Genomic DNA, 24,234 nt, shown 5'->3' with positions numbered 1-24,234 from the left:
TGAGCCAACAGATCCTGCCTTAGGGATGCAGTGGTCTCCTCTGTTATTAGTCGTTTGTATCTAGGTATTGCTGCTTTTATTCTCATATTCACACTTAAATATCGCAAATATTGGCAGATGATCTGCAATATCTGTCACTAGTACCCCCCTCTTTGGGTCTAATCTGGTTGAAAGGTGTAACTATCATTGGTATAAAAAAAAAAAAAAAAAAAAAAAAGTAAAGCCCTTGGTAAACTTCCCTCTTACATCACAACACTGTTTGAATGGAATCTTGGAACCTATTCTACACGTTCAAATGACTGGTTGGTTCTTAGGGTTCCTCCAGTTTGCTCGGAACTAGGAAACACTGCTTTTTCCTTTGATGCTTAGTGCTTACAGCTGATTTTTTATTGTTCGTATTCTTATTTATTGTGCCTATATGTATGAAATTGCTGATATATTGTCTTGTTTTGTAAGCTTGTCATCGCTGTAAATGAGGGTAGCCTCAGTGTCTTACGAGTTGAAATTAACTGAAATGAAATTATATGATTCACCCGTGCAGCGTTCTAATTTGTCGCGCTCTGCGTGAGCTCACCCAATCGCTGTAACAGGCTGCCAGCTCTTGTCATACATTATCAAATTCAGAATTCAGAAAACTCATATGTTGTAAAATATCTCCACTTTCAAGTTTCAAGTTTCAAGTTTCTTTAATAGTTGTCATACAGAAGTACAGAATACTTTCATACAAAATGCTTCTTACTGTTACGCTCCAGAGACTGTGCTAGACAAGTCTCTTTTCTTTCCCATGAGATTCACACAGACTACATTCTGTGAACGCAACGAGACGACAGCAGCAGGGGCGGGGCTAGGGGGTGGCTACTTGGGCTCAAGCCCCGAATGTTTTCTGAAAAGCCCCGAATCTATTTTCAAAAAAAAAAAAAAAAAAAAAAATTATATATATATATATTTTTTTTTGACAATTCATCATTGTTACATGAAAATATGTTTGCACCAGATTTAGCAGAAGCTAATTTCCATCTGTAGTCTATCCAGCTGCTAACTGTATTTGAGTGAGTTAAGTCTTGGTGTTATGGTAGACTCAGACCTAAGCTTTAAATCACAATCAACAAGTTCTTCCACCTTAGAAACATAGCTAAAGTACGCCCATTTATAAATCAAAAGGACGCTGAAAACCAGATCCATGCCTTTATCTCAAGCCGACTCGACTACTGTAATACCAGGCTCCCGAAAAAATACGATGATAACTATTTTATTGCAATGCACTATTGCATTATTTTATTCTATTTTACTAACTATTTTATTGCACTGCACTATTTTACTTTATCAGTGATAATCAAACCGTAAACAAAGACGCATATTAACACTTTCAAGGTGGTGGTATAAGTAAAAAATGGTGGTGTCGAAGTAAAAAAAATCTGTGCCCGCTATCGCGGGCACCTATCTGGGCTAAGCCCAGGATCTCCTACAATCCTAAATCCGCCCCTGGACAGCAGCACCCAATCACAGGAAAACCTCTGTTGATGAGCCAGGTGTGTTTACTATTGCCCAATTTCCCTTCATCATGTTTGTGATTAACGGACGTTTTCGTGTGATTTGTGTTCGTCGTCCCGAATGTGGTCCGTGTGAATCTCATGGGAAAAGTGGAGATACATTACTACATATAAGTTTTCTGAATTCTGAATTTGATAATGTATGACAAGAGCTGGCAGCCAGTTACAGCGATTGGGTGAGCTCACGCAGAGCGCGACAAATTAGAACGCTGCGGAGGTGAATCATATAATTTCATTTCAGTTAATTTCAAGTCGTAAGACACTGAGGCTACCCTCGTTTACAGCGACGACGAGCGTACAAAACAAGACAATATATCAGCAATTTCATACATACATGTAATTTTTTGCCAAAACGTTCAAAGCGATTTGATTCTATATGACAAGAGTTTACCCCAAGTCACAGCAATTAACCCTTTCACTACCACACTACAGACGGTTAACCTTTCACTACCACACTACAGAAGGTTAACCTTTCACTACCACACTACAGAAGGTTAACCTTTCACTACCACACTACAGAAGGTTAACCTTTCACTACAACACTACAAAAGGTTATATTATCGTACTTGGCCATCGCGTCCCGCTCTTAAAGCCTATCGAGATATACCTCATCTCATGTACCTATTGTACTTCATCAATGAAAAAAACACGTACACCTACACCTGCCGGGTCCCGCCCCTATGGAGGCGTAGCCTATAAGACAGTGGGCCTGGTCACCAAACACTCTTCCTCTATTTTTGTTTCCATCATAACGGATGCAGTGCACCTTATGTTAACTAGTTGTTATGAAAAGATTAGAGAAATTGCGTAATGTTGAAAGCTTACCGGAGGTTTGCTTACCCCTGGCATCTTCGAGGCATGTTTCAGCGACACGTCGGGCCTGTGTTGATGTTTCCTCGTCTGACGGCAGCAGACCAAGGGGCAGCGTACAAGGTTTGGCTATTGAGCCGGCTTGTACACAGGTAGGCCCTGTGTCATCAGGCATTGATGTTGGTATTGGTAATGCTGTGGAGTATGTTTCGGCGCCAGGGCCGGGGTGGCTTGGTGAACGTTCCACTGCAGTGGACGTTTTCCTGGCGATCCTGGAGCACGCTGCTAGCGCTAATGCTACTAATGCTAATGCTACTAATGCTACTACTGCTAATGCTAATGTTGACGCTGAAATGGGTCGTTGTTCTAATGTTCCCCGCCGCGGGACATTGCCGCTTTTCCCTCCTCTTGCCCGCTTCATTGATGAAGGTCAGTCGGTTGCTAATGTGGGGGGTTTCGCTGAGTCCTATTTACCTTTTTTACGGGTAAACGGGCTAACAACAGGGTGCAGGCCGGGTGTACCGTGGCTACGTAGCCAGGTAGCTTTGTTCCTGTGCCCCGGCGGGGATGAACGATGTCCCACCCGGCCGATGCTTGAGAGCGAATCGGCTCAGAGGGCGGCAGTATGGACGGATGAGTGGTATACTGCTGCAGGATGGTTTGTAGCGGCGGCCAGTGTTATGGCTCAGCTGGCTCGTTTCCTATCCACATTGGCGTCGGGTAGTAGGGCTATGGGTCCAGCCGACATTGTAAACATGTTGCATGTTTGTGGTGTTATAGAGATCTTGACTCAGTCGCAAGCTATAACTGCGGGGAGGATTAGGATGCTATCAACGTTTGTTGTTAGCAGGGCTCGAGACTAACGATGTCCCGTCGTCCCGGGGACGATCAAATATTGATTTGGGACGAACAGAAATCTTTTTTGGGACGCAAACGGGACGAGAGGATTTAATTTTTTTCACAGGAAATGTCAATTAGCCGACTGTCAGTGCGCGCATATATATATATGAATTATTCTACGTTAATAAAACATACCTGGTGATCAACTACAGTTTGCTGTAAACATTATGATATGTGTGTAGTGTTCTGATAACGACAGCTGCAGCGGGAGCTGGCTCATGCTGGATTTGCGAATATCATGCAGCTGCAGAGCCGCAGAGCCAGGGGCGCTTTCAGGTCCGGTCACAGGCCCGCTCAACAGCGCCCCCACCCAACGGCTGAATTGCCAATGGCTGAATTGGAGTATTGCACAGTGCAAGTTGCATACTATTGGGAGTCGTTGCGAGCAGCACGGAGTCTCGACTCGGGACTTATTTTATTTTAGCAGCAGTTATCAATATCGACCAGGAGGACAGCGCGATCTAAGGGACATGTGTCATTACTAGTCAAGTGTCATTACTTTAGTTATCAAAGGTGGAATCTCTGGACGCAATGACATTATATAGTTTAAAGCTAAACTACGTTTTTCTTTCTTGTTAGAAGAGGGATAACTCATTCAGTTAGATTTGATTTTATCTTTATTTATCTCTAAAATTTTCAACCATAAACACACACATTTGTAATAACAAAAAAACTAAAACGAAATAAAATACAAATACATTTAAATATATTTTCCTATGGAAGGAATAATCAACATGGCTCCAATTGGTTGACTATAACAGCACCGTGACCAAATATCCCTATACTAGCACCTTGTTAAACACTTTTATATATATATATATATATATATATTTATTTATTTTTAATCATAATTATTCTTGTGAAATCTTTCCACCTGGGAGCCTTTTGACTAAATCAATTTATTCTCCCCTTCTCTGAATGGTGTTTCTTATGGCAATAACAACTATAGACGACAAAACCAAAGTAAAAAAACGACATTTGATTTTTGGGACGGTTACATTCACTTTGGGACGGTTAAAATTGTATTTCGGGACGGTTCTGGGACGGTGGTGAAAAAAGTTAGTCTGGAGCCCAAGTTGTTAGGCATGTTTGGTTGGAGCACTCTCCTCTTGGGGAAGAGGATAGGTTTTCTCTCCTCACGACTCCTTTTTCCACAGAAAGTCTTTTTGGTCGTTCTGTGGAGGCGCAGGCGGTTGTTGATCTGGGTCCTACACCGCCTCACGCTGTGCAGCCAGAGGTGGGAGCACGGTCTCGTCAACGACTGTGGCGAGATCCTCGACAGGCGACCATGTTTCCCTCGCCAGTGGTGCCCTGGGCGGAGAGTCAACAGGGTTCCACAAGGCCGACAGCCTTGGCGGCCGAGGGATCGGCCATTTTGGGTGAATTCGGCTTGGATAAAACAAGCCGTCATCACTTTTCCGCGAGCAGCCCGCTCCCCGTTCAACCTCTCTCTGTTACCCATGGAAGCGGGGCTCTGATCGTTCTCCTTTGGCTGCGGGCCGCGAACCTTCTTTGAAGCGCATGCGGCCCCATTCTTCACTTCTCATGGGGACAGGGGCTGACACCCAGTTGATGGCTGAGCCTGGGTCTGTCCGTGAGAATGTTGTGCTGTCGCGTGGCTCCTGCACCACACGTTGTGTGATGGATGAGCCTGGTGTTACAGCTGCCACTAGCTATGGTGGTCAGCAGGGGGACTCGAGACCTCTTCTGTTGAATGTACAGCAAGGGTTACCCCGGCCTCGCCTTCGCCAGGCGGGGTATCGCGCTGATGCCTCCCACTCCCGTGAGAGCGGCAGTGGTCTGCAAAGAAGAGGCGAGCGTGATTTGGGTGGTAGCAATATCACTGCAGGGCTTCGGCGTGTAGGAGCCCATGGGGTCCTCATGCCTTGCGTGTCTAGCTGCGGAACAACTCCTCAGCATGCGCTAGAGGGGTGTTCAGGGGGGGGGGGGGTGTGTCAACCAGCTTCTCCCGTATCAAACCGGCCCTTTCTGTCGGGGTCCCCCCTTGGGTGCGTCGCACAGCGGGAGGGACCGGGCCAACTATCTACTGTTCCTTGCAGCCCAGCGTCAGTTGACGGCGGGTGCGCTGTGGGATTATTTTCACATATGGCGACAAGAATGCCGTTTGGAGGGGTGGATAGAGAGAACGTTGAGAGAGGGGCTTGTTTTGCAGTTTGCATAACCCCACCCTCCGTTCTCAGGTTTGGTGCCGACCCTATTGTCAGGGTCAGAAGCAGTGACAGCCCTGGCCGACGAGATCCAATCTCTGTTGGCGAAGCAGGCCGTCGTCGTGGTTCCGAGAGAGGACGCGATGTCAGGCGTCTACTCCCGTTATTTTCTGGTACCCAAGAAAACAGGGGGGGTCAGACCTATACTGGATCTGTCCGCGTTCAATTGTTTGATTGTAGCGAGACCGTTCAGAATGTTGACCGTCAAACTCCTTCTGCTTGCTGTCAGAAGGGGAGACTGGTTCACCTCCATAGACCTGAAGGATGCGTATTTTCACATCCCGATTTTCCCTCCTCACAGGAAGTTCCTACGGTTCCTGTTTCAGGGCGTAGCGTACGAGTACCAGAGGTTGCCGTTCGGCTATTCTCTGGCTCCCTGCACATTCACCAAGTGCGTGGCGACTGCGCTGGAGCCTTTACGTCGTCGGGGATACGAGTTCTATTCTATCTCGACGACATTCTACTCCTCAGTCGTGCTGACCGCAAAGGCATCGTAAGAGATGTGCTGGTGAGGACCTTTCCCAGCTATCCTGTCCCCATCACGAAAGCAAATGACAAAGGAAAGCCCACAAAATCAAACAGTGAAAAAAACAAAATCCCGGCCACAATTCTGCATCGAGATGTCAGACGGCTGGTCATTCTACTTCCTACTGAAGAACAACAGAGGCGTGAAGGACTTGAGTGACCTCTGTGGTTAAGAACCCAGGAGCTCAAGTGGGAGGTGTTGAGTTAAAACTCATGAGTGGAGCATGTCAAGACACCTCAGACAACTACCAACTACATCTCCCAGAGTGCATCAGCTGCAAGATGGCTGCCGTTGGCTGATTGAACAGCTGTTAAAGGCTGGTGGTGGAGACACTCACAGAACAAACAAACAAAGCAAGCTGAAGGTCGACCCAAGGAGCTATACCCCCAAAGACGCCAATGGTCGGTTATTTTCTACTTATTCTACTGTTTATTTATACTTCTGCTTAAATGTGGTTAAAATCAGGCTAATTCAATTGTGTGTTTAGTAGCTCCAACTGTTTCAGTCTACACATTCACTTGCTTGAGAGTTGGTTTTCATTTATGTTTAAAAGTATCTCTTTACAAATTAAGACCAAGTTAGAAATGTTAAAATGATTTAAGAATTTGAAAGACTACTAAAAAGGTCGACAACTCATGTTTAAAGGTTTAAAATGCCTTGTTCAATCAGAGCTGATCAACAAGCTTAAAGTTTAGCTATATTTCTTCACTTATTCAATTTAAAATACCAAATGTTTACTTGACTTGAATCAAATGTTTACTAACTTGAATCATTTATTAAAGGTTACAATTCAGAAATGATTAATTGAAAATGACTTTAATAATTGGGTTAAAATGTCGACTTTATGAGTTAATTTAAGACTGTGTTAAAATGTCGACTTTATAAGGTAATTTAATACTTTACATTTTGGCATTCATTGTGTAAACACTATCGTTAAAAGACGTTTGATTATTTAAAATATATATTTAATGTTTAAAATCAACCATGTTTAAAAAGAACTTATTGGTTTGAAAAGATGGTTATTGTTGTTTATTGTTTATGTGTATTGCATTGTTAAAAGCTTTTTCTTTGTTTTCGAAGGTTTTCAACCTATATGAAGAACCAACCAGTCAAGAATCAACTGCAACTGAAACTGTTGAAAAGTTGAAAATAGAAATTGACTTGGAGTTGGAACTTGTAGTTGTTTCCTTATGTCCTTTGGAGTGGAAAGCAAGAGTTGACTTTACAGTTGCCAGGTCTCATACCAGGCTGGTGGTGGAATTCCTCACCAGGCTAGGTTTTGCTGTGAATTGGAAGAAGAGTACGCCTCTTCCCAGTCAACAGGTGGAGTACTTGGGCTTGACGTTGAGGTCGAGGCCCATGATTGTAACCCTCTCGGAGCAGCGCCGGGTGTCTATCCTTCGCGCGCTCGGGGGTTTCCGTCTGGGAGGGACGGTCACGGCGCTGCAAGTGATGCGTCTGCTCGGTATGATGGCATCTGCTCACACGGTGGTTCCTCTTGGCCTCCTCTTCATGAGGAGGATACAGAGGTGGTTTTTCTCTATGAGAATAGATCCGGTGAGGGACAAATGGAAACGGTTGGCGGTTCCTTTGTCGATATGGGGAGATCTCGCCCATTGGAAGAGGCTGGGTATCCTCACCATTGGGGTCCCCATGGGCAGCAGGCGCTCACACGTCACGGTCTTCACCGACGCCTCTCTCACGGGTTGGGGAGGGACGTGTCGGACCCACGCAGTGGGGGGCAGCTGGACGGAGGTTCATGCTGGCCCATCTACCCCGCACATCAATGTGTTGGAATTGAAGGCGGTCCTCCTGGTCCTCAAACGGTTCGACCACCTGGTGGTAGGCGAGCACGTTTTGGTCAGGACAGACAGTATGACGGCAGCGGCGTATATCAACAGGCAGGGTGGGACTCGTTCCATCCGCCTACTCCGGGCGGGGGTCGAACTTTGGCTATGGGCATCTCGCAGGCTGCGCAGTCTGAGGGCGCTCCACATTCCTGGTACAGAGAATATGGGCGCGGATATGATGTCTCGGGCGGTCCTCGTTACGACGAGTGGGAACTCCGCCCCGACATAGTCAGACAGATCTGGGATTGGTTCGGGGAGGCCTCGGTAGATCTGTTTGCGTGGCGACGCTCTCACAAGTGCCCCTTGTGGTTCTCGGTCAGTCGAGCAGATCATCCCCCCTTGGGGGTGGATGCCTTCTCGACCTTTCCATGGCTGCCCGGTCTTCTGTACGCCTTTCCTCCTGTACAGCTGTTGGGTCAGCTGTTGGAGCGGATACGGAGGGAGTGCAGGACGGTGATCCTGGTCGCGCCGGACCGGGGCACGGCAGTGTGGTTCCCGGTCTTGATCCAGCTTCTGGTCGCTCCTCCTTGGGTCATTCCTTGGTCGGCGACGGCCCTCTCACAGCACAACGGGTCACTGTTCCAGTACCCGATGTTGGGCCAACGACTGTTGGTGTGGCTGGTGGGAGGGTGAGTCTGGAGAGGATGGACCATTCTGTGGTTGATACCATCCGGAATGCACATGCTCCCTCCACTGTCGCGCTTTACGCGGGCAGATGGCCTTATGTTCCAAGAGTGGTGTAAGGCGGGGGGCCGGGACCCAGTCTCCTGCCCCCTGGATGCTGTCCTGTGTTATCTCCAGTCTCTCCTTGGTAGACTGTCGGCTTCGACGGTGAGGGTATATGCGGCGGCTATATCCTCCTATCATGAGGGGTTTGAGGGGAATGTCTTGTTCAGCCACCCTCTTGTGAAGCGTTTCCTGCTTGGCGCTCAACGCGCTAAGCCGGTGCAACGCTCTTTGGCTCCGACTTGGGATCTTCAATTGGTCCTCGGTCGGTTGTCCTTGGCCCCGTTTGAGCCGCTCGAGCAGGCGCCGTTGGGACAGCTGTCTTTCAAGACAGCTAAACGCGTGAGTGAGCTCTGTGCTCTTTCGATACGTCCAGAGTGCCTGTCTTTTCGGGCCGATTGCGGTGCCACTCTGCGACCTAATCCTGCTTTCATGCCTAAGAATATCCGGAGTTCCTTCTGCTCCCGGGATATTGTGGTTCAGGCGTTTCGTCCTCCTCCTCACACTAGTGAGTTAGATGCGGGCCTTCACCTGTCATGTCCGGTCCATGCTTTGGGAATTTACCTCAGCCGTACTCAGGACCTCAGGGTTACCGATCAGCTTTTTGTCTGTCACGGTGGTTCTCGTGCCGGTAAGGCACTGTCGAAACAGCGCCTGTCCCATTGGTTGTGCGAGGGCATTGCCCTCTGCTACACGTTGGCTGGGCAGGATCCCCCTGGGGGCGTCAGGGCGCACTCCACTCGTGGGGTGGCTGCCTCTGCCGCTCTCCTGGGTGGGGCCTCGGTGGAGGACATCTGTGCTGCAGCTTCATGGTCCTCCCCGGGCCCCTTTGTAAGGTTTTACCTCATGGTCATGACCGGGGGTTCTGTCTCCCAGGCGGTTCTGGGGTCTGTGGCCTTTCCTGCTTCCCGTCCTTGGTAGGGTAGCAGGAGTGTGTGGGTATGGGCCACAGTGTGTAGGTCACACGTGGTTCCGCCTGTGCTGTGTGTTCAAGGGGTTCTAGTTCCCTCTTGCTCGCACTCAGGTGGAGTTGACTGCGCCCCCCCTTCATTAGGAAGGATGGGGTGACGGGGCTCCCCAAACCCCTTGATGTGGGCTTACGGGTCCTCAGGGGGTGCATCTGTCGGGACGCGATGGCCAAGTACGATAATATAACGTAAGGTTATGTATATAACCTAGTTATATGAGTACTGGCTAAGCGTCCTGCTCTTAAGCGGCCCTGAGTTCCCTTTTGAGGGATCTTTTACTGGAAACGGGATTTTTGGCGAGGAAGAGTGTTTGGTGACCAGGCCCACTGTCTTATAGGCTACGCCTCCATAGGGGCGGGACCCTGCAGGTGTAGGTGTACGTGTTTTTTTCGTTGATGAAGTACAATAGGTACATGAGATGAGGTATATCTCGTTAGGCTTTAAGAGCGGGACGCTTAGCCAGTACTCATATAACTAGGTTATATACATAACCTTACGTTAACCTTTCACTACCACACTACAGAAGGTTAACCTTTCAATACCACATGACAAAGGGTTAACCCTTTCACCACCACACTACAGAAGGTTAACATTTCACTACCACACTACAGAAGGTTAACCTTTCACTACCACACTACAGACGGTTAACCTTTCACTACCACACTAGACACTACATAAGGCTAACCCTTTCACTACCACACCACAGAAGGTTAACCTTTCACTACCACACTACAGAAGGTTAACCTGTCACTACCACACTACAGAAGGTTAACCTTTCAATACCACATGACAAAGGGTTAACCCTTTCACTACCACACTACAGAAGGTTAACCTTTCACTACCACACTACAGAAGGTTAACCTTTCACTACCACACTACAGAAGGTTAACCTTTCACTACCACACTATACACTACATAAGGCTAACCCTTTCACTACCACACCACAGAAGGTTAACCTTTCACTACCACACTACAGAAGGTTAACCTGTCACTACCACACTACAGAAGGTTCTATTTCATTATGGCTGCCGCTCAGCGTCATTCTGCACGCACTTCACGTCATGCACGAGCACTGAATAAAAAATTCCACAATGTACTTTTACATCCCAACATTCGTCTGGCCACACCCCTATCCACTTACCTTCATAAGCAGGTGTGTGGTCACCTACTCGCCTCCTTCTTCACTTTCACCACAAGGAAGTGCCTTCGGTAGATCCCACACTTGACGAGGTTGTTAGCTGAAGAAAGTTGAGACGTGTTTAAATTTGTTCTTGCTTTTTTCTTCTCTCATATATTTCAAAAGAAAAAAGCTAAGTCATAATGTCTACTTCGGAGGGTTGCGCTCGCAACGCCACTCTTCACCAGCGGTTCTCCATTGCCGCCTCTGTCGTGCGTCTTGGAGCGGGGTTGAGGCCTCTCTCGTGGTCGGCAGCCACGCCCGGTAGGCGTCCGATGGGTAGTTTGCCTCTCCAAGGAGCTGGTGCACCAGTGCCGTCTCCTGTGCGATGGCCTGGTTCCGGCTCTGGTTCCTCTGCTTCCGGGGAGTCGTTCGCTGATGGGCGGCCGGCTCCTTTGGTTGCGGGGGATTTGAGAAGCAACATTTTTGCGTCAGCTCGCTCCCGTCGCAAGATGGTGGCTTGCAGACGCGAACGGCCTGATTTTGGTGAGTTACTGGAGCCAGATGAGGATGCGTCGGTCTCTACATGCCCGATGGAGACAGAGGACTACATGATAGAGGCGGACGGGTCCTTGTTTGAAGGCCCGGTGGAGACGTGTCCCCTGCCTGTCCAGGTAACACTGGAGGGGGGTGAGATGTCTCCTTGGGGTTCCCCGTCCGCAGATGTTGGGTTAGAACCTCCGACTCGGCAGCGGGATGCCCTACTATCAGCCACATCAGAATGTGGCTCCTTGACCAGTATTCTGCTGTATGTGAGGGACACGGGCTCGGAGGAGGAAAGTATGCAGGGGGAACTGCGTGCTTTGTTTCCCGAGCTCATGGCGGCGGCGGCAGTCGCAAACGGCGTGCCGCTGCCGCAGCCACTGCCTGTTCCTGTCCCTGATGATCTCATAGGTCATCTATGGCAACGTCGCCCGGTGAGAGGGGTGGACGTTGTCTACCCATTTTTCCCCTCAATGGCCTATGTCCGTCAGGGCCAGGTGGTCTCCCACATCATGGGCCTTACTCCCGCCTACGTGCAAGTCACGCGGGTGGCGGGTTTGGTAAACGGCATGAAGGAGGGCATGCCACGGCTTGATAGGTTGATGGCGGCACTCCTTTGTCCGGAGGTGGTGTGGGAGCCGTTACGGAAGCCGGTCCCCCAAGTGAAATCGGCGAGGCGGTTGGCATTTTGGAGCGACCAGTCATTTATCACCGGAACACAATCTCTAGCTGCCGCTTCTAACATCGCGCAGCTGGCGAGATTCATGTCCGGGATATTGACGGGCGGCACGGAGCTGACTGATTTACAGCATGATCAGCTCGCCCAGTCGGCAGGAGCCATCCTGCATCTGACTCAGCCGCAGGCTATAGCCGCTGGGAAAGTGCGCGGCCTGGCCACTCTGATCCAGCGCCACCTTTGGCTGGAGCAGGCGCATGTGCCGGAGAAGAAGAGGACTCCACTTCTGACGGCACCCCTCTCCGATTCTGGACTATTCGGTTCGGCACTGCAGCTGATAACCTCAACCTGCAGGGAGATGCAGGAGGAACGCTCCATGCTCCAGCCTCATTTCCCCCCGCCCGATGTTGCCGGTGGAGTCAGACGGCCGCCGCGTCGTCGAGGTTCCTCCGCCGTGGCCGCCGCTGCCACCACCGCCACTGCTGGACCTTCAGCGAAGAAGGCCAGGAGGAGAGAGGGCGCCGCCGCCACTGCAGCCGGCCCATCTACGCCCGGAGGTGACGGTAGGGATCGTCGAGACCAGCCGCCGATCGTTTACCGTCCCTCCGGGGCTCCATGGGGTGGGAAGCCCCGAGCGGCTCGTGGCAGGCGTCGCTAAGACTTCAGTGACTTTTTCCCTCTGTGGTCCCCCCCTGTTTCCCTTCCCGGCCCCTCTATGATTTTGTTCGAAAATAAAGAGTCCCCTCTAAAGGGGGACTGTATTTTTTGTTAACAAACTGTGTGTTTATTCACCAAACATATGATGGGGTTGCAACGTGTGAATCTTTCGCTAGTATGGGTTGATGTTACATTCATGTTAGAGCTTAAGCAAGGCCTGCAGCCTACACTCGGTTGAAAAAGGGTTTTTTCTGCCTTGACCTGAATCTCCACATAAAGGTAGAGGTTAGTTGTGTGCTCTGTTGCTTACACAGTGATATTGAGCTGCAACACTATTGTGTTGGTTTTGCAGTAATGCTTGTATGAAAACGTACCGCGTCTCAGCCGCTCTCTCTCTCTATCAATGTTTTTCTGTGTTACAACATGGATGCGGGTGTAGGATTCACACACACACACAACTTGGTCTTGCTATAAACCCTGTTCACAGATGTGTCTGTGGTTAGCGTGCATTGTATTAGCTTGCGCTATTCATTGGCATTGCTACTAAAGGTATCATATGGCTATTGTTGTTGTCGTATGCAAGGGTTGGGCTTGGTGCCGGATAAACCCCTCCTTCCCTCTTCTGATTGGCCAGGGGGTTTATTGGCCTCTCTTTTTCGTTCAGTCAGGGCCAAGCTGTTAGGCGGCTTGGCAGGGAGGGGGGGGGGGGGGGGGTTCCCAGACTCTGCACCCATCACAGGCGTTTGAGTCTTGGGTTTCCCCCCGTCATAGCACACGTCACTAGGCACGTTGCTATTGGACGATGACTTCCGTGAGTTTAGACCCGTATGTAGGGTCTGTTGTTGTCAAGTTGTCGGGGCAGAGCGTAAGAACTTACTGTTCTACTACGCTCGATATACGCGTAACTTGAGTCGGTTGGTCACATGACTCAATGTTGGCGTGACTTTTCAATCTATGGCTCACGTGGGAAGTCTCTCTGAGGAGTTCCGTCTCTCCTCTGTGGTAGGGATGACGGGATATAAAAATGTTAAAAAAAAATTACCCTCGGCTGCGTCACGTGGGATTCATGTCAGTCGGTGTTTCTTTCTTTTTTAATAAAAAAGTGTGGAGAATGAGAAGCACAACAACCTTTTTGTCGTTCTCCCAGGCGCCTTGAAGGATCAATGTGGGGTCTGGTTAGACTGTCCATTGATATGTTTTGGGTCCCGACGCATACATAGTGCTGGCTCGGGGTGTTTCTGTTAAGAATCATGCGGGTGGCTAGTACGCCTTGGTTACTTGTTATTAAAACAGCATTTTTATAAAGCAACTGGGATGGAGGATTTTTTCCTCTTCCGAGAGCCTGTTACTGGGTCTCGATGGATTCTCGTTCATATCTGGGGGATGTTAACGGAATAGATCAGAACATAGGTAGAGGGGTCTCACGCCCTTGGGGTGGGCCACCGAGCGCGGTATAAACAGGACCGTCTGGGTGGCGCCCTCTTTTCATGTTTTAGATCAACACGCATATCTGCCCCTTCTCCTGGAGTAGGCATGTCGGCGTGGTTAGGGCACGGGACTGGTTCTGGTCACGCTGGTCCAGGTTGTCCCGTTGTCCGCCGGGGATGCAGATCTGCTGTTCTGGTACCCTGAGGGACTTGGGCTTTTTTCAGGGGGAAAAATGCCCGGTCGGCCCGGGTGTCACGGGGGTTAGGCGTTATGGAGACCCTTTGTTGGGTACACTTTGTACCTGGCACTATTATAAGGGGCTGGTTCTCCTTTCTTTCGCTCCTCTCTCACGCATGGCGAAGAGGGGGCTGTTGGGGTGGTCTTCTGGACCTCCTCTGGTAACCCTGTGTGCTTCCCGAGCCGCCGGGCCCGGTCCGAAGTAATGTTTCGTTGAAACCGTAGGCCTGGGATAACCCTTTTTTGGAAACTGAAACACTTGTGCTGCGGTATAGCTGGTGTATACCCGCAGGTGTGTTTTGGAGTTTTTTCTTGAGGGGTTATAGCAGGGGTCAGGAACCTTTTTGACCGGGAGAGCCATAAAAGCCAAATATTTCTAAATATATTTCATTGAGAGCCATATAGTATTTTTAACGTATAATAAATTAAATATGTCTTACTTTTAATGCGACTTCTGGTGCTGCATGGTTTTGCTGATGGCCTTGTAATCTGGTTCATACGTGGTGAGGTTGAGCTTCATGCAGGCGTTGAGGCTTCCATCAGTTAAAAGTGAGCGTAGGTTGGTCTTAATGTTCCTCATATGCGAGAATGACTGCCCACGTGCGGCACATGCATATGTATAGCCAAACATGGTCAATACGGCAATACTCACGCTGCATTGTGTGGTATGTCACAGGAAGCTCGTTCCAAGTTTTAAGAATCAGCTGGTCTTCAGGTTGAAGATTTTTTATTTCTGTCCACTTGTGTTCCCTCGCCAGCTCTGCTCGCTATATCTTCAGCTACAGATACTATTAGCTGTATCTTCAAAACTAATTTCTGTTTACTTTAAAATGACACAGTATTATTAAGAAATATCACAAGTATTAAAAAAATTTAATAAAATTTAAAAAATCCTCAAATTTCTGGGAGCCATATGCTGTCACCAGAAGAGCCATATATGGCTCGCGAGCCATAGGTTCCCGACCCCTGGGTTAAAGGAACAACCACCATCTGTGTACCGAGAGGGTGGTTGATTCCCTGGTGTGTTGGAGCAAAGTCAACTCCCGGGTTACCCGGTTGAGTGTGCCCCTGCACGTTCATGACGTCTGCCAATCGTGTCAGCCTTCTCTGCCTCGACCCCACTGGGTGTTTTTTTTTTGATGGAGGCTTTGTCATGGTGCTCAACCACGGCAGCATATGCCCCTTCCACCGGGGGGGCTGTTTTCAGTTGACTCCTTTGGCGCCTGTCTCGTCCGCAGTGCTCCAGGCTCAGGTCTACAGCCTGCTGCCTGGTTTCCCCGGTGTGCTGCCTGCTTCCGTTGGTTAACCTTTTTTGAGTGCTTTACGGCCATGCTGACTGCCTGTGTTGCAGGGTCAGTGTGCCAGGCGATGTACTATTGGGGGGAAAGGGCCCGCTCTTGGAGGGGCCCTATCCGAATACGCTGGCGATGTGGGGGGCGGTGTCACTAAGTGACCGCCTGGTGGGGTCTTGATGCCTGGCGTCATTGACCTCTCCTGGCCCCCTTTTTCCAGGGGATCCAGTCCCTTCAGTGGGTCTGGGTCTTCCTACGCGCTCCGCTGCTACGGCCTTGCCACGGGGTTGAGTTTGCTCTTGACCCCGTGATTTTGGGGGCAGTAACAAGGGTTGTTCCTTCCGTTCGTTCCCTGGTGGCATGCGGGTTGTGCGTGTGCGTAGTCGTGGGGTCAAGCCACGGTCTGCTCACCCTGTGCGTTGAGTTGCTTGAGTTCCTCTTCGCATGGTCGGATCCGTCTCCCTCCCGTCCTCCAATAGGGAGGGTATCCCTCCATTAGGGAGGGTCGGGGGGCTCGGTCCCGGTCTGATGGTTGTGGGGGGCCTCAGCGGGGTACATTTGTCGAGCTTTGGCTCCCGCGCAGCTCCTCTTGTGCAGAATGACGCTGAGCGGCAGCCATAATGAAATAGAACGTAAGGTTATGTATATAACCAAGTTCTATGAATTATGGTGACGCTCAGCGTCAGGACGCCGCTGCGGCCCTTGATCTTGCCTTGTGGTGAAAGTTTGGGAAGGAGGCGAGTAGGTGACCACACACCTGCTTATGAAGGTAAGCGGATAGGGGTGTGGCCAGACGAATGTTGGGATGTAAAGGTACATTGTGGAATTTTTTATTCAGTGCTCGTGCACGAAGTGAAGTGCGTGCAGAATGACGCTGGGCGTCACCATAATTCATAGAACTTGGTTATATACATAACCTTACGTTAACCTTTCACTACCACACTACAGACGGTTAACCTTCTGTAGTGTGGTAGTGAAAGGGTTAACCCTTTGTCGTGTGGCAGTGAAAGGGTTAACCTTCTGTATTGTCGCAGTGAAAGGGTTAACCATTTGGTAGTGTGGTAGTGAAAGGGTTAACCCTTTGTCGTGTGGCAGTGAAAGGGTTAACCTTCTGTATTGTCGCAGTGAAAGGGTTAACCATTTGGTAGTGTGGTAGTGAAAGGGGTGAGTTTACACACAGCATGACAAATTAGAACGCTGCAGAGGTGAACCCCCCCCAACAAATGACATGGCTGTATATGGAATACATGCAATGTATGGATTCTAGGGCTAGTATTGCTCATAACGTACCTTTACCACAAGGTGTCAACACCTACACACAGCTCTGCCTCATATGACACATCCTTGTCAAGAGTGGATTTGAGTTTAAGGGATATTTCACTTCAGTAGAACTTGCCTCTATGTAAAGTCATCTGCATGTAAGCTAGCGACCATCGCTGTCCCTGTCGTCTGCTGTCAATGCCGCCATTCTTCCCAGGTGTCAGGCTCCTCATTCACTTCCATTCATTTCAAGTGGAAGTCTAAATAGACCAAGTCTAAATAGAAGTTCTACGAAAGTGAAATATCCCTTTAAATAGACTTTCCGATGAGCCCGCACAACTGTGACTTGAGGTGAGAGCACATCTTTAATATCTTTATGATTTGTATTTAGTGAAACATTGATTGATTGAATTTGAGAGGTGTGTGTTTTCATCTTCTCATTCGTCCATTTAGCCCAGGGGCTAAATAATGAGCGTGTACAGTTTTTAAATCCTTCAGATAACAAACCCTTTTCCCTCGGAATGAAGTACAACAATGCACGTCTTTTGAATGCATAATGATATCGATTGTCCACGGGTGTTGAGTAAGCAATTGTAACAAAGGGGGGGGGGGGGGCAACTGCAAACGTTTTCACGAACACTCGATACTCTCCAAGATATGCCCTCTGTTTTAAGATTTGCCACTGAAGCAACTTTACCCTGGCTTCTGGTCGATGCCTTCTATTAAAACGCCCGGGGACAATTCCCTTCGCCTCTCGCTTGGGAGAACACCGACATGGCAGCAACATTTTACCCTGTAGTGAAAAATGCACTCCCCAAATTGAATAACCAGGCAGTTGTGTGCGCGGGTGTGCGCTGGCTCCGAGGGCAGGCTATAGCTACGGGCAGATATTGAATTGGATGTTTGGCAAGGCTGTCGGCGTCTTCAGACACACCCGAGGCTGCAGTGATCAAGGTTATGTGTGTTAACTTTTCAGTGTTTTCTTTTTCTTTTTATGATGCTTTTTAGAGGTCATCGGGGGCATTTAATAATCCTTGTGTGGAATGATGAAATGAAAAAAGACCACTACCTTGTCTTATAGGGACGGCTACCGTATCATTTAATTGAGCTAAACACACCACAAGGATTCAATGTCCCCGATGACATCACTGGTGGCCATATTCAAACTAATTTACTCTCGATAACCGTCGGACTAAATGAAAAACTTAATTATGTGCAAAATAAATCGGCATTGTTTTTTGGTGAAGTGCCTCCATCTTCAACTGATTCTCACACATGACTAAACTCATTCTGACTGAATCATTATTCAACATGCACACACGCACACACACACACACACACGCACACACACACGCACGCACGCACACACACACACACACACACACACACACACACTCGAGAGTGAAAGTACTCAGCCCCTCCCCTACGATTCAACTGTAGTTCTTTAGAGAGCAAGAGAAATTATACAGCTCATAATTAACCCATTTACAAGCCGTATTACATTTAGCAAATAAGGAAACGGATAGAGAACATTTCAAAGCACTAGAAATTGTGAATATAAAATTGTTTGACCAAATTCTGAATCGCGCAAAATTTTTGGCAATTATGAAAAATCCTCTCCGCCGAGATGAGGCCGTTTTCACACCTTTCCGAGTCTTTTGTTCTCCCGCTCACGGGAGCTCCGACCTCAGAGGATTAACAAATGTAAGCCGATGGTTATTGTGATGTATATTGTATATCGATATCGATATGATGATGTTAGTAACTCCCATGTCACCCGGTCCTCACTGTGCCCGAAGAGAAAAAAATACCTGAATAACAAATCAAAGCCTGTGGAATAACCTGTTGGACACTGTGTCGGTCTTTCCAGGAATGCCCCAGTGGAGTGGTCAACGAGGACACCTTTAAAGACATCTATGCTCAGTTCTTCCCCCAGGGAGGTAATGTATGTTTATTGTTTATTGTTTATGTAGGGGATAATGTATAGCTACGAGGTCATTGTCGCAAAATAATTGACCGACACGTAGTTTAAAATACCGAGCCGCTTCGGCGAGGTGTTTTAAACGTCAGTGAAGGTCAATTATTTTGCGACAATGACCGAGTAAAGCTATACATTATCCCGCTTATTACATGGCTAACTTACTAACAATATACCTAATTCATTTGACAAATCGCAGTTGTTCTGTGGCTCTGTCAGCCCAAATAAAGTGATTATTATTATCGCGGGCAGCCTCTGTTCTGGCTCCGCTGTAATCTACACACACTCCGCTGTCAGTGCAGCCGCGGCAGGTGTGTCTGATTTGCTGCACTGATGTGGGCTTGATTGCGAACAGCTGCGCACATCGGTCATTATTGTCCCACAGCGGTCATTATTGAAAAATAATGACCGCTGTCGGGGGGCTATTGACCAATCACAAGCAAGCATTTCGGCGAATGTGAAAACGCCATGTAATAATGTTTATTAAAAGGATCCCCATTAGCTGGACGCCTTGACGTCGAGCTATAGTCTTCCTGAGGTCCAAGACAGACATACACAAACATAAAACATAAACACATACATAATCAAGCGATCCATAATCCTAAAATAAACAAAAGATAAAATAAATGTCATTGGTCATAAAAAAAATTTAAATTTCAAAGACAGAAAATAAGACAATCATGTTCATTCTATTTAAACTAAAGAATGTAGGTAGATTCTGAGTTGTTTCTTAATAAAACATGCCTTTGCACTGATTGTGAACTAATGTTACTTGGAAGTTTATTCCATGACCACACAGCCCTGTAATTTACAGTTTCTTTCAGGATATTTGTACTAGGTAGGGGTAGAGTCATCTGTCCCACCATGTCCATCCTCCAGGGAGGTAATGTTTGTATGTCCCCCCATGTCCTTCCCCCAGGGAGGTACTGTATGAATGACATTTTATTTCCGTGTCATGTCCGACCCATCCCTTACGGGATTATAAGACACCAAAAACAACAATTGAACATAACAATCACTTCCCATGGTTTCTAAGCATGCACACCATCATAGTGTCATGGTTTTTGCCTTATTTCACTTTTCTGTGAGGGACAGCTGTCTATTTTTGCTTTATTTCACCTCTCTGTGAGGGATAGCTGTTAATCCCTGTTCCCTGTGGTTAATTGCCTCATGGGTCGGCAGGTGTGTGGGCTTGATTGCACCTGATGCAGTGCAGCTGTGCCTATGGCCATGTGGAGTCTATTTAAGTTTGGAGATTGCAGTGTCAACTGCTTTTTCATTTTCCTTGTGCTGGCTATACTTTTGGTCAGGCTTCTTATATTTAAGTGTAGTGCTGCCCTATTCAGCATTTAGCCTTCTTTTGTAGCTATACTTGTTTTCGTCTACTGGCTTAGTTTACACTTTATTTTATAAAGGCTGAGTCCTTTATGGTAGTGTTTTCTTTTGTTCTTTTGGAACTGCCCTTTGCACATAAACTCCCTTGGTGGAGGTTTATTGTTTTATGTTTGCAATATAAACTCTGTTTTCAGGAGTTGCCTTTGTGGCTTATTTATTTTCTCTACAATACCTCTTTAATGAGTGTCGTCCTGTTTTTTGGACATTACTTATTTTCTTGAACACTCACTTTAAGGCTTCCACCTGTAAAGGTTGTTTTGTGTTGTTTATTTTTCCCCTTCTCCTAAAACGTCTGCGTAAGCAGTTAGTGGTTATCCGTTTTACGTATAACTTTAATAATCCCTATTATCTGCTCATGACCCACACACACACACCCACAGCCCTCACACATAGGCCAAAATATATCACATATGTTATTTTTGTGTGTTTATCTCAAGCTTTCTCTAAATTTCCGGCAAATGCAAAACCCCTGCATCACTAAAACCACATTAACTCAAGGTTTTTACACCTGTCAAATAACTTTTTACGCAACTCATAGTATAAAACATAAAATGAATGTCCCACCATGTTCTTCCTCCAGGGAGATACTGTATGTCCTACCATGTTCTCAATGACCTTTCATCTTATTTTCTGTACTAACCACTTCAAAACATAATGAGGACTTGCAAGTAAAAATAGCTCTGGTCAACTTTTGTTACATAAAATGTCTTTAGCTTTCTAATAATAAGAATAATAAGAATACTACTATTATTATTATTATTATTATTATTATTATTATTATTATTATTATTATTATTATTATTATTATTATTATTATTATTATTATTATTATTATTATTATTATTAATAATACTAGTAACTGTAGAGTTCCGTGTTCCTTCGCTCTCCATGTTCAATGTAGAGGGTTCTGTTGCTTCGTCATCAGTGTCGTTCAATGTAGAGGGTTCTGTTTCTTTGTCACCATGGCTCATATCTTATCATATGTATTTATCCACACAAAGAACGCCTGATCCGTTTTGTTTCTTTTATGTGAATAGTTTATTTACAATAAGTTAACCAAACTTCTCCTCCATTACAAACACCCCAAACATTCCCAGCTGTGACACACCCCTTTCACCCCTGTGCGCACTGACAGCTGACCGATGACAGCTGACAGCTAGATATACGTGCTCGGCTTCCCGCCACTGCGTCATGCCGTCATGTCTTTACGTACTGCAACAAGAACAAAACACAATACTTAGAATAGAGTTGCACCACATTTCCAATACAACACATGCCTATGAACGTCTAGGCTACTCACTACAAAACATATTAACAACCATAACATATGATCCTATTTTCAACATATGAGAACATAATCTCAACAGTAACAATACAAATAGTAATAATAATAGTAATAATTATAATAATTATCATAATAATGATGATAATTGACAGCTTTTAGTGGATAGCAAAATTTGTATCGTTATCACAACACTGCTTCCAGAGAGCGACTGGATGTAATTAAGGGAACTTCAAGGTGATTTTTGCACTGGAATGTGGAGGCTTTAGTTTGTGTGCTTGGAAATAGAATGCTTGAACTTCCCCGCTGGCACATCAGTCCAGTTCGCTGAGAGTTCAGGCAGACCAAAAGCTCCGCGAGGTGGTCATTCTCTCTTCGAGGTTTCAAGCACATTTTAAATTCCCGCAAACGCTGTGACTCTGAGAGATCAGTTGACTCTGTGCTTCACCCTAGTGCCGCAGAGTAGCCCCTGCCTGAAGCCTAGTAGGTTTAATATCCCCTCTAATATTATCTCCAGGAGAGATTCTCCCTGCTGTTCTGTGTCCCATGTGGGAATCGAACCGTGACCCAGATGTGTCTCTCCTGCCAGGGGGAGTTCAAAGGGAGTAAAGCCAAATATCTCCTCTGCCTGGCTGGATACCTGCCCCTGGCCAGCCGGTATATGTTTGGTTCTCCATGTGGGAGAGACCCAGGTTTGAATGAAGCTTTTCATTTAATTTCAAAGCTTTATTTAAACTCGACTTAACTATTTTCATTCTTGGGCCACAGATGGATTTCTTTCAAATCGCAGCATTGTTTCTATTCATATCAGCACTGGCTTAGATTCAGAGGTGTTGTTGGTACTATAGACATATATTATAATTTCATTTCAAACCTTTATTTAAACTCGAAAGGCAACTTAGGTTTCCCACATTTACTGTTATGTTGAGTGTAGACATACAGAAATTAGCACCAAAAAAAGCATATAAAATCATAACAAAGAGACGACAAGACGAGGCAAGAAGCAAAGATTAAAACTTAGAAATTAAAACACCTACAACTTGATTGACAGAGGTTGGAGACCAAGGTTTTAAACTCTGCAACAGAGGGGAGAATCTCAAGCTTTAAAGACTGTTGGAGTTCATTCCATGAGCTAGAGGCATCATAGCAAAATGCTGATGTACCCTGTTTAGAGCAAACTCAGGGGACAACTCTCTTCCTACTGGATTACACAGGGATCGCCTCTCACACTGTGAGACGTAATCATTCTAGTGTTTTCCTGGAGAATGATGGTCACATACTGTACTAAGTGCATGGAAGGACTCTTTCATTGTGTGTGTGTGGTGTGTGTAATACACCAGTTTCCTGTGTTATATAGACTGACACATTTCTTTACTATTATTACTTAACATGAAAACAAGACAACAGAATACAATAACCATAATAACAATACACAGAACTTCACAGGGAGATAACAGAACAATAATAATAAAATAAATAACAATTTATAAAAACAGAGTACAACATTTTAAATTTTAGGGGGTACTATCTTACAATTGGCCTTTCCCAGTATTCAGTACCGTTTCCCGGCCGTGTGGCTCTATATCAATAAGACTTATGTCTCTAATTCTCATATTGGCGCACTCTTCCAATTCCCCTCACAACCCTCACCCTCACCAAACTGAGTCATCTCAAAACGTGCATATCAGTGATGTCAGAGATTTCCAGCTGCGGTTGGAGCCCAGCCTCAAAACGGCTTAAGATCCTGAGGTAGAAAAACGCTGCCCCTGAGTACCCAACCAGAAATACAAAACAATTAACATTTTCGAAAAACAAAAACCTACAGAGTGTTCCATAGACTCACAGGAACCGTGCAAAAGTGCCCAAACAGTGAAGAAATAGCAAAATAGCAAAATAGCTCCCCCCCAATAGAATTCCCCAGGTAAAGTTAAGAAGGACAAGACAAAAGACAAGACAGACAAGACATTTCCTCCTCCCCCTGCCACGAGACCGCCGGACTCCCCCGAACAAGCACCTCAACCCCGCTCAGCCGCACACGGCGGTCCTGACCTTCTCAGCTGCTGCAAACCACAGGTCAATACCAGCCTGCCCCACCCCAATCACCCGCGCCGTGGATATCTCAAGATAAATCACATCCAACAGTGTTAGGGACCAGTTAATCACTGTGAGCTTCTCAGGCTCCTTCCATCTCAATGCTATTAGCTTCTTCGCTGCTGTGACGCCCGCTAGGACAACCCTTTTTAGTTGTACGGACGCGGGTAGTGTCGTTATATCGTTCAGGAGTAGCGTAACAGCTGTGAATGGGATAGTTAAGCCACACAAATCTGAAAGTTTGTCCGTTATTGACCTCCAGAAGCGGGCCACTGGTGGGCAATCCCAATACATATGCATATAAGTGCCAGCGGCCCTTTGAGAGCACAAAGTGCACCGAGAGTCGGTTACCAGTCCCATAGCAAATAGCTTCCTAGGTTTAAGATAGGTCCTATGAATATAATTATATTAATTTGCTGGTGATTGGGGTTGCGGGAAGACAATGCCACATTTGCCCAAACATCATCCCAGCCAAACTCGGGGTCCATCTCTATTTACTGTTTTAACAACAAAGGAGCATTATGCAAAGTCAGATGACCATACAGTACTCGAATGCATCGAAGAGACATTGAGAATCAGAGAGAGGGACAGGGGGAGGGGAGAGAGTGGGAGAGGAATAGGGGGATGGAGGGGAGAGGGACAGGGGGAGGGAGGGGAGAGAGATAACTGTTTATTCGGCCTGCAGTTCTTTTCGCTTGGCTCTCTTCATTATGTAAGGAT

General features: G+C 46.9%; 1 protein-coding gene across 3 annotated transcripts in view; it reads left to right on the top strand.

Annotated features, from left to right (window-relative positions):
• Nucleotides 1-24,234, top strand: part of kcnip4a (potassium voltage-gated channel interacting protein 4a) — a gene marked incomplete at both ends in the record, with an annotated part of 306,188 nt that overhangs the window by 263,074 nt on the left and 18,880 nt on the right. For all 3 annotated transcript variants that reach the window (XM_084312712.1, XM_084312711.1, XM_084312710.1), the window contains one exon: nt 18,639-18,708. In XM_084312712.1, coding sequence (XP_084168838.1) covers nt 18,639-18,708 — 70 coding nt within the window. The remainder of the gene's footprint in view (nt 1-18,638; nt 18,709-24,234) is intronic.

The sequence above is a fragment of the Notolepis coatsorum genome (genome assembly GCF_963971535.1).
Source record: "Notolepis coatsorum genome assembly, chromosome: 4".
Taxonomy (NCBI): Eukaryota; Metazoa; Chordata; class Actinopteri; order Aulopiformes; family Paralepididae; genus Notolepis; species Notolepis coatsorum.
This window is presented reverse-complemented; position numbering and strand designations above follow the sequence as displayed.